General features: G+C 39.8%; 1 protein-coding gene across 1 annotated transcript in view; it reads right to left on the reverse strand.

Moving 5' to 3' along the window:
* Positions 1–15,106, reverse strand: part of galnt18b (UDP-N-acetyl-alpha-D-galactosamine:polypeptide N-acetylgalactosaminyltransferase 18b) — a gene marked incomplete at its 3' end in the record, with an annotated part of 112,165 nt that overhangs the window by 39,123 nt on the left and 57,936 nt on the right. The window contains exons 4-6 of the mRNA XM_083891248.1: positions 6,648–6,831; positions 4,723–4,920; positions 3,177–3,291 (exon numbers count right to left, since the gene is read on the reverse strand). Coding sequence (XP_083747374.1) covers positions 3,177–3,291; positions 4,723–4,920; positions 6,648–6,831 — 497 coding nt within the window. The remainder of the gene's footprint in view (positions 1–3,176; positions 3,292–4,722; positions 4,921–6,647; positions 6,832–15,106) is intronic.

The following is a 15,106-nucleotide window of genomic DNA, read 5'->3' on the forward strand; positions in this document are numbered from 1 at the left end:
TTACGCCATCTGCAGCGTACTTTACTTACGTCATCTCCAGCGTACTTTACTTACGCCGTCTCCAGCGTACTTTACTTACGCCGTCTCCAGCGTGCTTCACTTACGCTATCTCCTGCGCACTTTACTTACGCCATCTCCAGCGTACTTCACTTACGCCGTCTCCAGCGTACTTTACTTACGCCGTCTACAGCGTACTTTACTTACGCCTTCTCCAGCGTACTTTATTTACGCCATATTCAGTATACTTTACTTACGCCATCTCCAGCGCACTTTTCTTTCGCCATCTCCAGCGTACTTTACTTACGCCGTCTCCAGCGTGCTTTACTTACGCCGTCTCAAGCGTACTTTACTTATGCCGTCTCCAGCGTACTTTACTTACGCCGTCTACAGCGTACTTTACTTACGCCGTCTGCAGCATACTTTACTTACGCCGTCTACATCATACTTTACTTACGCCGTCTACATCGTACTTTACTTACGCTGTCTCTAGCGTACTTCACTTACTGCACTTGTGATATCGATAAAGCCTCGTACACACATGACGACACGAGATGACGGCGGTGCATAAATCGAGCCCCACACGGTTTCCGGGAAGTCGGGGTGAAGTTGGTTCGATACCCCCATTGCCTTCCTACGTAACTGGGTAGAGTGACAGAACATGTGCCTTGTCTGGTCATAGCGACCAGTCGTATCCAAACGGAGCGTTTTACCCTTTCCAATTGAGGTAATTTTACTGAGATTCCTTATCCTCAGTGAGAATTGGCCATTAATATTACAGATGTCCTGCGGTAAAATGATATTACACCTGCCCATATTTAACTAATCCCGTCCAAATAGGGCTATAGTGAGATTGTGGTCTATGGTCCCATTTACTCGAATGGGAAAGTGGTGTCAAACTTATGGACCCGAGTGAAAAAATCTGCTATAAAACAGTCAGTGAGGCTTTTATCGGGCTTAGGAATTTAAAAAAGCCATGTAATTCTGTAGGAAAATGACTTCAGGGACTAATCTCCCCCCACTTTTTAATCTTTTTTTTTTCTTCTTCTTCTGATGATTGCATCTGTGTCATTAACAAGAATTGATATTTCCACACAAGCTTGTCTCCATTTCCTTCTTACAGTGCAAGTATGTCTCTTCATTTCTGGCTTCTGTCGAACAGGCTGATAGCTGCATTAATGATCTTTGTACAGTAGACGTGAGACATCATTTGCTCTCCCTGAGGGAGGACGGCTCTTCCTCTGGTCCATCTGCTAGACTCGATGCACAGTAAGCGAATTTCAGCTCCAAGTCGGCGCTGAGAATGATTCACAAATTACAAAAGTGCAACACAACGGTGGATGATTGCATCTCTTTGATCAGAGCAGTGTCTGCGTTGTGTTCACGCATCGCTGCAGACAATAATGACGACTGCATGCAATCACCGGGGGAAGACGGTTAGTGTTTAGACTTCAGAATAAATGAGTTGTGATCATTTACTCTGGCTAAAACTAAACCAGCAAGAGCATTTCACCATATAATGACATTTACAGCAGTTTTAACCTGTTTAACCTCTTCTTCCCTGACCCTCTTTTTGGAGTCCCTGCTCGAAAATGACATGCCCGAACTAAATAGAGTAAATCTCTGCAGTTACAAGCTCTATGTGAATTATCTTGGTATCAAAATAAAGATAACACTTGTGAGATTCCACCAGATGTGTAAGTTTCACTGTAGATGCCACTGTGTCAGAGTAAATGCACATGGAACACAGCATAAATTATTTTTTTCAAAAAATATTGCATTTTAAAGCAAATATCACCTTTAAAATATGCAGTAGGAGCTCTAAAACACATGGAGGTCATGTCGGAAAGTTGGATGCTGCTAAAGTGAAGCAGAGTAAAGTTACAGAGGTTTTAGTAAAGAGTTTTACAGTTTTTTTCGCTCCTGCTGGTTTGATCCATCGGTGTTTTAACTGTGTTTGGTAAATATAAGAATGGTTTATATGAGCTTTTAGCTGAGTTTCTGACCTTTCTGTGGGTATGCAGCATGTCCGTGTTTGTCAAAGTTAGATATGGTTTTATGACGCTTTTGTCGCTGCGTATCGGGGGCAGAATTGTCAAAAAATGCTCCGTTTTGCAAAGTTTCACTTTTCGATATCTGGAAGTTAATCGACCGTTTAGGAATAAGCTGACGTCACAAACACGTGGTGGATTGTCTGTGATTGGACGATCGTTCCGCGGTAGTCCTGAGATTCTACCGTAATGACAAGTATATGAGTGCAAAGCTCTATTTCTCTGCTTTCCAGTGTCCAGTATTGGCTGTGCCAATCTTAGTTGACACCCTGTTCAGATCGCTACTACATAGCTTTTGAATTATCTAGCTATCACATCACAGTCAAGGTATGCATGACAAATCCTGTGGAATTAAACAGAACAGGTGCTTTAGCCCTTTAAGAGCAAGCTGACATGGTATCTGCTGTTCTTACATCTGTTAGCAACACTCTTGTTAACTCACTGTCTAACACATGTTCATAAATGGTGGTTATCCTAGCCTGGCAGCTAGCTTATGCTAGCTTAGCAGCAACAGCCATTGTCTTCCTCTCAGTTTCAAGTCTGTCAAACACAAATGTGAAGATGAACAACGTAAACACACAAAGGAAAGACGACCCAAATATCAACTCTTTCTTGCACAAAACTAAAGCACTTTCAATGACCCACACGTCTATTTAGGAAGATTTTCAAAAACTTTCAAGGGCCTTGGATTGTTTGTATGTCACTGACTGCGTACACCAACCAGGAAAAGGAGGGATTGTGTTATTCAAACATCGCGCACAACCATTCCTGCGTGATATATTGGAAAATATTGGTAATTCTTACTTTTTATGCCTTAAAATTAAAACCAGTGACCCGTCCATGACACAGGACCATAAAACCCATCTTGTGTTTCTTTTACTATTGGAGAAGGGCTTTGTAATTGTTTTAAATGGTAATATAAATAACATAAATGTTGGTAAAAACAACACCACTCATGCTATACATCATCAATTAGTGTGTTTATCCACATTTACTCCATTAACTAAATATATGCACAGCACACAACACATTTGGTGCCATAATCAAAGTGAATAACCCACACATCACCTGGATGAACAGTGTCCCATGGCCATAGCCAGCGATTGCAGTGAAGCCAGCTTTACTCACCCTGATGCCCAGCTCCACATTTTCCCCTCCGTACACCTCCATCCCTTCATCCAGCAGCCCAATCTCCTCAAAGTACAGCCGATCTACCACGAAGCAGCCAATCAGAGCCGGGCTCCTGGGGGGATTAAAGGTGATGCATGTGTCAGCGTATATATTGGTGTTTTCCGTCTCTTATTTCCTGTGTTTTCTTTTGCGTTTGCTACTGTTTTTGCGTCTGGACTCGTCTGTCTGCATCCCACGCTCTTTGTTTTGCCGTTAATCAGTTCTTTGTTAATCCACCAGAGCCTCAGGATCACTGCGACTGCCTCCGTACCTGCAGGATCCAGCCCCCGTATCGTCATCTGCAGGCCCGGCCAACTGCTCTGAACCACTGCTGCGGTCCCTCAGCCAAATTGGTCTCTGAGAAGTTGGCAGTTGAGCCACTGAAGCCATCTGCAAAATCTCTTAAAATAAATTGCCGTGAACCTGTTTTTTGACTCCTGGCTCGTGTTTGCAATTATAAAACAACTGTTATAACAGTAGATGAGTTCATTTTGTCTATTCGCGTCCTCATGATAAACATGTATGATGTTAGCTTTGCACCGTTGCTATAGTGACGGGAGCAACACGAACAGAAATGGAACTTTACAGAAGTTAGATTTCACAACATGAACATGAGATTTGGTCATTAAATCTTACAGGTTGCAGGATCTAGATCCAGTTTCGAGGCTCCTATACTATTATTATTATTATTATTATCATACATGTCATCAGCATTATTATTATGCTACAATTAAACGTCAATATCAGTAAAAAAAAAAAAAAAAATTATCAGCAATCTCTGCTGCTGCTTATATAAATGACATCATAGGTCTATAAACATGTCATCACTGACTCTAACTCTACTCTACTCTAAACTTATGACACAGTTTTTTTCCTTTCACCCCAACCTGTCTAGGCAGATGGCTGCACATCTTTGAGTCTGGTTCTTTCAGAGGTTTCTTCTTCTGTAACAAGGGAGTTTTTTCTGAATTGAATTAAATTAAATAACAATCAGAGATCAAGGAAACGTGTTAAATTAAAATACTGGCTACTTTTGCACTTCAGCACAGAGGTTGCAAGCGGAGGTACGTGCAAGTAGATTGGTCATTTTTTGTTTTTATTGCTATCATTATTTTAATTTACTATAAAAAAAAAAGTTTTTGCTTGTCACTAATGTATTTCTGGCTGTTCTTTTATATTATATTTAAAGTTGAGTTTTGGTGGTTCAATAAATACTCAAGTTTTGAAATCAATGAATATCGTGTCTATTAATCATCATGATTTCAATATCAGTCAAAAATAATTTTGCCATAATTGTCCAGCCCTAGTTTAAACATGTTACAGTGTAATATAAAAACATGTTTTTTTGTATTGTATTATTGTATTTTTAATGTTTTAATTGCTTTCCAAATGGCGCTGTGGAAAAGGCCCAAACAAGCCAACATCTGACAGGGAAACTAGCCAAAATACAAATATGACATTGTTTGTCAGTGCTCTGAAGTCGACAGCGTTTGCGTTCACTTACTGTATCGGCGCACTCTTGTTGCCCTTGTGCCACCAGGACTTGGGCGGGTTGAGGTAGCGACACCACAGCTCCCAGTCGAAGCCCTGGGCAGACAGCGGATACTCTTCGATCTCAAACGTGTCGTACTTGATGTTGTCAAACGACGGCGAGACGATGCGGGTTCTGTCCTCCTGGATCCTCTCGAGAATGGGCTCAGCCCTTCACACACACACACACAGACACACACACACACACACACACACACACACACACACACACACACACACGCAGATTAATTTGAGTGTGAGGATTTGTTTTGACAGGCTGTCGTGTCAGGACACTTTTTTTTTTTTTACAAAAACAATTTCATTGGTCTGTCACAACGTTATTTCCCATCTGACAAGTTGAAACACTTGAAGATGACGTGAACTGATTAACCTGATATTCATTTGCAAACATTCGCTGTTTGGAAAGGAGTAAAAGTGAATGCGTCACTTTTGAATCCATAATGGAACAGAGTCAAACACTGGCCCCACTGCATTATTATATTCACTTTAATCAGAACAGAACTTGAATTATGCAAATATTCCAATACAGGCACTGACCAATCAATTCATGTTTATGCGTTTAGCTCAAACAGAGCTTTAAATTAGTAATATTATACCCTATATTTGTCCAAGTGAACATTGTTAACCCTGGTGTCCTAATGAACATGTCTGTGTCATGCTTTGGTCAAAATACCTTAAGGATGAAGCACCACAGCAGTTCAATCACCCTGAACAAAACAGCCCTGTTCAGAACGCTCTCTTTTGCGCGCCTGTCTCTTTAAATATGCAAATGAGACACAGGAAACTACGTCAGCATCTAACGGCAGCTAACAGCAGTTAGCGTTTGGAAAAGCAAATCATTTGCCGACTCTCGCCGGCACATTGCCGTCATATATAAAATGTAAATCCCCTGAGGCTGGAAGTTTGTGTAGAACTCTGTGCTGCACTGTGCAACCAAGAATAGAATGTTTTGCGGACTTCCAGGACCTCAGAAGGACCTCCAGAGTCCCAAATATAAGGACTTCAATGATTAAAAAGTTGATTTTGCATAATATGTCCCCTTTAATCCTTATATTTGGGACTCTGGAGGCCCTATCAGTCGGCAAAGTGTGAAAAAAGATGATGTTTTTGTGGTCCTTGTTGACTTCCACACTCACTTGGACGTCACAATGCGCTAAATTCCTGGAATTGTTGTCTCGCGGAGCTCAGTTTTGTCCGTAAAACACGCGAGAGTGCTGACGAGGACAACTGTATCTGAAAACCGGAAGTCTGCAAAGACTGTGAAAAGTTCTATTGTTGTCTCCACAGTGCAGCACAGAGTTCTACACAAACTTCCAGCCTCAGAGGATTTATCTGTCCAGTGGATACATGTTATATATGACGGCAATGTGCCTGCTAGAGCCTGCTAATGATCACTTTAACAAATGCTAACTGCTGTTAGCTCCCAGTAGCCTCTGTGGCTGATGTCATTTCCTGTCCCTTAAGTTTCATTTAACTTATTTTTTAAGGTGGACTTTTAAGGTGAACCAAAAGAGATACTACCAAAGCGAGCGTTCTGTGGATACATGTGATATATGACTGTGGCTGATGTAATTTCCTGTCCCTTAAGTTTCATTTTACTTTGTTTTTAAGGTGGACCTTTAAGGTGGACCTTTAAGGTGGACCTAAAGAGATACTACTAAAGCGAGCGTTCTGAACAGGGCTGTTTTTAGGGCTTTTCTGCTCTGTTTTATTGATTAAATAAAGTCTCCAAACCACGATAGTAATGACGTCGTTCACGTTTTTGTTTCACAGAAGCAGAAAAAAAAAAAACCCCACACAGTGTCACGACTCAACGACCAGAGCATTTATACTGAGCTGTGCTTGACGTCACAGCTGCTCACACGGCGAGTGACTCACCAGCCGACGTTGAACTCGACGTGGGCATCGAACAGGGCGACGACGGGGGCAGTGGCGGCTCTCCACCCGCTCACTCTGGACCGGATCAGACCCTCCTGCTTGGAATGTCGCACCATCTTAATAAAACCTGGATGCTGGCTGTTGGTTTCAGAGACAAAATCCGCCAGTTTCTCCTTCAGGTCACCTACAACACACACATGCAAAAACGTTCCATTAAGAGCCTGTTTGAGGTTTTGTGAATAACACTTCCACCCGTGAGACTTTTGTGTTGTGTCCTCCCTTCACTGGACCAGTTTTTTTTTTTTTATATTGGGTCAAAAGTGTTCATGCTTGATTGCTTTGAACAGCGGACCAAAGCGGCCGCAGCTCCAGCCAGCAGAGCAGAGCAGACCACCACGGGGCTCGCCGCTCATAACGGGGGGATATTGCAATATTGAGGATTCAGCCGGCAAATGCTTTTCAAAACATGAAGGAGAAGGAGACGCGGGAAGTCTGTCCGGTTTATTGTTGGCTGCACAGTTTATTACCTGAGCTTTTTTTTTACTGGCATGAGGACACACAGACCTGCAGGGGAACACAGTCACTGTGTGGCCCATTATATTGGCTCGTATTAGGAGATACAATAAATATCCTCATACAAGGATGATGATACAATATACTGCAAGATTTTGGGAGACTACAGTATATACAGGGCAATATAGTGTGATCCTCACCCCAGAAAATACTGTATACACTACTGTTCAAAAGTTTGGGCTCACCTATACAATTTTTCCATTAAAAGTCAGACTTTTATTCATCAAAAGAGTTGCAAAATGAATAGAAAATATAGTCAAGACATTGACAAGATTAGAAATAATGATTTTTATTCCAAATATATCTGTTGCACAAGGGTTTTCAAGGGTTTTCTAATCATCCAATAGCTTCTAACGCCATTAGCAAACACAATGTACCATTAGAACACTGGAAATGGGCCTCTATACACATATGTACATATTCTGTTAAAAAACAGACATTTTTAACCACACTTACAATGTATAGAGTGTATTTATGATTCATTTAATGGTAGATTCATTGAAAAAAAGTGCTTTTCCTTCAAAAATAAGGAAATGTTTTAATATTTTACGAAAAACTTGTATACTAAAAAGTGAAAATGTGAAATGCACTCATAATGTATAGTTTTCTGTGTATAGCGAGAGTTGTAGGCGAAGGAGAGCGTCGAATGACAACAAGCCTGCTGCCAACTAGTGGTCGGAGGCTGAAATACAACACAAAACCACTGTCAACAATAGTGATACAGCGCTTCACAAACATTTCTTTGTCTAAATTTGTTTTTTCTCTCTCTGTAATTATTTCCCCTACTCATACTAGCCATGAAGGCTAACTATTTGTTGTTACTATTGTTTTAATTGATTTTACTATCCTATGTTGTTGACATCAACCTGCCAAAGGGACTAAAGATGGAAATTAGCTAATATCTTATCTTATATAGGCTATAATCTTGCATATTTACATGTATATGTTCATTAATATGTATTGTCCCTGCTTTAAATAAACTCAAACTCAAACTCTCCTGTTTACTCTGCAGAATCACAATTCTTCACATTTCTGGTGACATTTTTAAAAAGACAGTCAATATTTCCTGTGCATTAAGTGAGTTTGCTCTAGTCTGCATTACACAAATGCATAAATGTCACTATTCCCCCCTCCCCCTCCTCCCCCATCTGTGATGGTGTGTGCAAATGTTATGTGGATGTGCACAAGCATTTCCAACACCTTCTTCCAGTCAGTGAGTGATTCTGGTCTGAGGCCATGTGCAGTTCGTGCAAACAGAGAAACAGCAGCAGCGTCTCTGTGGACACCAATAATTCATCTATGTCCTTTAACAACCAATATTTACTCAAACAGAAACACCACCGTCACACAACGACTTCACACTGAACCGTAAACACAGCGAGGTTTGAAATAAGTCGTCGTAAAAGAACGAACGGACGCTCTTTGATTCATTTGTTGTCGACATGAGCCCGAGACTGTGTTTCTCCACGTTTAACCTCTGGAACGTGTTCTGAGTTCAAACAGGAACACGGACGGGAAGCAGCTGCTTCTGCAGCTCCTTCTGACACCAGACGTCAGGAATGTTATGAAGCTGAAGTTCTTCCAATCCAACAACACTGGAATGTTATGTTTTGTTTGGAGACATCGATGTGATCATACAAAATCCTGCACACTGTGCGACTAAACCCTGAATCTACTCTAAAAACATCTGTTTCAGCACAGATTTACCTTAATACGGATTATATTTTACGCTGTAAATCAGTGTTTCCCAACCCAGGTCCTCGGGGAACACTGCCCTGCCATGTTTTAGATGTTACCCTGCTCCAAAAACACAGGATTCAGGTGAAACATTACATAAAAAAAAAAAAAAACTGACAAAAGTTGAGACATAATTTGAAATATCACATTTTTGAAAAAAAAGGAGAAACATATTTTTGAATAAAAAAAACAAAAACATTTTGACAATTTTGACAGAATAATTCCAATAAAAATTGACAAAATTTGAAAATATATATATATATTTATATTTAAAAAAATTTAAACATTACATTTTTGAATTTTTTTAAACAAATTATAAATTATTTAAATATTTTAAATTGTATTAGTATTATTATGATTATTATTATGATGATGATGATTATTAATAATCATCATCATCATCATAATAATAACAACAATTATTTGAAAAAAAAAAAGTTCATTATCAGGCATTTAATTGAATCAGGTGTTTTTGGAGCACGGCAACATGTAAAACATGGCAGGACAGTGTTCCCTGAGGACCTGGGTTGGGAAACACTGCTTTAAATGTTGTTCGCAGCCTCACAGCAGCTGAATCAGCCTCTGCAACTCTGAATTTCAATATAAATATAAATATTAATGAAAAGTGCAAAAACATGAACTGACCAATCACAACATTAAAAACCAATTTACCAGTTTAATGTTGTAGCAGGTGTAACAATAACTATTTAAACCATTTAAACATATGCTTTCATCAGCGATCACTTCAGAAGTTGGGAAAATATGATTTATGTGCATCTGTATGTTTAATTTAAGGCTGTTTTGCTAACACTTAAGATCTGGAACCACATGTTCACCATTAAGGTGCTAACTAACATGCATAAAAGTAGCATACTAGCCCTTTATTAGTAAATATTAAGCATGTATTAACACATGATGTAGGAAACATCTTAATTCATGTCATAAAGGTAGAATAAGGTGTTAATACATGTTTAGTAATGACTAATAAAGGCCTAGTATGCTACTTATATATGTTAGTACCGAGTTGCACCTATTTAATGGTGAATATAATGTGAAAATGTTGAAAAATGTTCATCTGTGTTTTCCAAAACCTCAAAATGACGATGTTTTTAAATGTATCCACAAACAAAAACGTATTTAGAAATCAGAGATTAAAGAACTAACGAGTAATAACGCAGCTCTACTTACAGCTGATTGATTGACAGGCTGTAAAAAGAGAATCTACCAAAGACGTGAGGATTATTTGTGGCTCACCGTCTGGTGCCAAACCTCACGAAGGACCCGACAGACACAGAAGTTTGGTCGTTCACCATCTACAGTTCATAATATCGTGAAAAGATTCAGGGAGTCGGGGGAAATCTTGCCTGAGGAAAATGTAACCTGAAACTATATTAGTCAAACAGGAAGTCATATATCAAGCTTTGTGCCGCAGCGTCGCTGAATTCTCTGGGCTCAGACTCGTCTGAGACGGACTGAGAGACGACGTTCAGGTGGTTTTTTTTACTGACGTCGGAGACGAAACGGCTCCGTCCTGAATGTTAACAATGAACGATGCAGAAAGCAGCGTGTGAAGTGATGGTCTGAGGGAGCGTCAGCGTCAGCATCAGCATCAGCATCAGCATCAGCATCAGCATCAGCATCAGCATCAGCATCCACGGCGTGATCTGAATATAGGTGAAGGTCCTGCTGACACTTTTGAAAAGAGCAACATCTTCTCCCAACTTATTCTGACAGTGTCCGTTTCTAAATGTGAAGGAAGTGAAAACACTGAACATCCTTTCTCTGTATCGTCCTCATCTTTCAGTTCAGTATCTCTTTAGAGGTCACCACAGCAGATCATCTGCCTCCATCTTGTCCTCATGTCTTCTCCTTCACAACATCCAGAATCCTTCTCTCCATCTTCAACATCCTTCATAATCACCGTCTCTCGAATATGGTCATTTCTATTCATAAATCTGCAACTTTATTTCCTCGGAAATCCGCGACTCCGAAGCCCGTGACGACCTCCGCTACCACTGAGCTGTCGCTCCAAAACTGAGTAGCCAATCAGCAGACAGTGGACTTCCTAAGGCCCGCCCACAAACACAAAATCCACGGCGCAAAGAACAAATGCATTTTTCAAACAAAACATGAATACATTTTGGAACGATTAAGTCAATATTTTTTTTGCTTCTGAAAAAGTGCCGACGCAAACCTAATTCCATACTAATCCTGTTCATCTTTTCTTTGTATAAAGGTTCAAATAATGTAAGATTTTAGTTTTATTGCATTTTTTAGAATGGGGAAATGGGGTTTATAATAGTAAGGGCCAATTCCAATTCCCATCTTAACCCTTAATCTTAACCGGTCCCCAAAACCAAGTGTTGAGGGTTATTTTGTCACTTAGAAATGGGACACCCCTTTAATGCAGATACGTCTTCAGACTGTAGGGGGCAGAATAACGCGGAAAGCTGCGTCCAGTCTGTCAACTCCAAAAAAGAAGAAGAAGAAGAAGAACACATTTACGTCAGGATTATTTATTCTGGTCCGTTTGTCAGTCAAGTTATTAGGTTGTCAGTTAGTTATAAGATGATACTCATACAAATATTCAGCTGACAGTTACCACACACCACGACTTATTGAAAAGTAAACCACACCGGCCGACTATTGACAAAAGATGGTCAAATAAAAATAAATGTTAGGCAACAATGACGTCAGTAATCCATAATATGGGCCTAAACTAAGATCATTTTTATATCTCTATTAACAAAGAAAATACTTCATTTGTAGCGCACTCGTTTTCGCTGCTTTTCGGCGCCATCTCTGTTTTGTTAAAACACGCGATGCATTCTGGGTAGACCTCGCTCCCAAGGGTGGTCTCGGAAAAATCTCAATATTGAGGGCGATACAGCCCTTAAACGTAATTTTTCTGCTAATCGGGACGAGAATAATGAAGGTTAAGATTGGAATTGGAATTCACCCTAAGTCTCAACTTTTTAAGGACAGTAAGTGTGTGTGTGTGTGTGTGTGTGTGTGTGTGTGTGTGTGTGTGTGCTTCATGAATATGGGAAAACACAGTATGTTGGTGTTATTAAAAATCACAATATAGTGCAGCTTTTATAAATAAGTCATAAATCGATCCATTATTGAGTATTGAAGATGATGACTATGATGTCAAAGTTGCGTTTGTGTGTGTGTGTGTGTTTCCTGCGGTCCTAACAAAAGCTCGATAGATTTCCTTCCTCACAGAAACACAGAAACGATGGGTTATATCCATGTTTGGTCCGTGTCCAAGAGAATGAAATTCAGGAAAAGCTTTTTGCCGTTAAAGCGTCAACAGCCGCTAACGATGTCACACCTGATTATCTGCATTCATTATTTAAAGCGTCTGATGTGTTACTTCATTAAAAATTGAGGAACATAAAAGTGCGACACATCCAAAGCGGGCGTCGCTCGTTACTTTAAACAAAGCTCTTTATTCCTCTGAGACTGAAATCCTGCAGGATTGAAGAAAATAACATTCACTCAGTGGAACAAAGAACTCATTCAAATGTTTTTTGATATTCAGAGAATCTCAGATTTCGCATAATTATGATATTATACGAGCCGTCGTTTGAGTTATGACTCGTTACCCTTTCGCAGTTCACTGCTGCACACTGTGTTTGTTTAAGCTGTGAATACTCTGCGTCGTCTTCATACGAGTTCAAACTAAACACACACTCGACTCCTCGATCACGGCGTAGGCGTCATTGTTCACGCTGCAGATGGTGAATCGGCACGGACGCACGGGTCTCGCGGCGTCTGTGTAGTTTGTGTTACACAACAGTGTGACGGCACTTTCACTACACAACTCTGTGTACACTCAGTGTGAATAACACTTGACTGTTTCTCGCTCTTCCTACACATTTACAACACAGCGTCGTATTTGAATCCTGGGCCCAATGCAGACAGATGAAGTTCAGCCAGAAATGATGATCACTTTTTTAACTTTGTATTTGATTTTTTAACATATATATATATAAACACACATACACATATACACACATATACATATAATAAATAAATACATACATAAATATATATATACATATATACATACATAAATCGGCATACATGTATATATACATATATACATACATACACATATATACATACATAAATATATATATATATACATATATACATACATACACATGCATATACACATATATATACATACATACATACATATTCACATTTAAATACATACATACATACATATACATATATACATACATACACATATATACATACATACACATATATACATACATATATGCATACACATATATACACATACACATATATATATACATACATATATATTTACATACATATACACATATATACATACACATATATACATATGTACATACATATACACATATATACATACACATATATTTATACATATATACATACACATACACATACACATACATATACAAACATACATACATACATATATATACAAACATACAAACACATACATATATACATACACACATATTTACATACATACAAACATACATACACATACATATATAAATATATACATGTATATATATATAAATATATATACAAACAAAACAATAAATGTATTATATATAACCATTACATGCTCTATCTCTCTCTCTATATATACATATATATATATAAATACAAGTATATATATACACATATATGTATATATATACGTATATATATATATATATATATATATATATATAGAGAGAGAGAGATATCTATATATGTTGAGTACAGGAGAACAAAGCACATTTTCCTTTAAATTAGAGGCTCACGCACAAACTCCTTCAACTCCATATACAAACAAAACTTCTGAAGTTATCCTTTGTTTCCATGGCGACGCGGCACACGCAGATTCATCATCATCATCATCATCATCATCATCATCATCATCATCTCATCTTTATTCCTTCTACTTCTATTCCAACGCAAATAGAAATAAGTACAGTGTTGGAAGATGAAGCGGGGGGGGGGGGAGATGAACTTTGCCCTCTGCGATTTAAGTCGCACGGTACAATAATGAAACTGAACGTTGAGAACGATTCATGTTTCATTTAACATACAGACGGATCATCGGTCCTGTGACGGCTGCTCTGATGAACGAGGCGAAGATGCAGACTTTTCTCCAGCCACGCGGCTCGTGGACGTTATCCAATTAAGGCGGAATCGGCGAGGTCAATTCGCCGCTCCTCTCTCCCTCCACGGAGATACATTCTCCCGCATGCTAATGCTCCGCGGAGGTCAGCCGTGACAGCGGCGCGCCGCTAACGTAAAGCCGCGCGAATGCCTGGGGAGGCCCGGGGGGGGCGGTGGACAACGACCCCGCCCTTCAACCGTCTCCTCAGCGTCGCGGGTCAGCGGCTTAACGACACGTGGCACAGATAAAAATCCACAGTCATGGTCACAACGACGACGACGCCGACGACAGCAGTGTGTGACTGAGCGCTCGGACAAAGCGGCCGAAATGCCATCAGCGAAATGCCAGGGCGTGATTTGGACGTTTGAAGGAAACTGCTCCTGACTTCTAATTACAGGATGAAATATGAGCGTTTGCGAGACGCGATGGGGATGTGCTGGTAATAACCCTGCGCTCGGAGCAGCCGGGGTATATTTGTTTGGGTTTGTTAGGTTTGGATTTTTTGTTTTTAATAAACTGAATATTGGATGCATTTAAATCCCTGGTCAGTAATTAGCCTGACGGACATTGATCAACTCGTCCAATATTATCGAGTCAAGCAGACAGAGAGCTACAGGCGGTAATATATGCTCTGCATTATTGACTTTGGTAAACATAGTCTTCCCTGTCCCAGTGTTTACTCGTGTCTTCTTCTTCTTTTTATTTATTTATTTATTATTTACAAGCAACACAGCTCATTAAAAAGTGCAGTCCCTATAAATGACCACGTCCACGTTTTTCCAGGTGACTTCTTCCGTCTTCACCTTTTGCTTCTCCACTTCCTTCCCTCTCTCTCTCTCTCTGTATTCTCACACATCAGTCGGCTCAGTAATAACAAGTTAACGGAACTCCGCACACTCGGGGGAATCGTTTCATCCCGATACCGTTGACGTCGCGACATCCAGCGCATCATGCAGATGCGAGAATT

Source organism: Microchirus variegatus (assembly GCF_963457635.1).
Source record: "Microchirus variegatus genome assembly, chromosome: 6".
Classification (NCBI taxonomy): Eukaryota; Metazoa; Chordata; class Actinopteri; order Pleuronectiformes; family Soleidae; genus Microchirus; species Microchirus variegatus.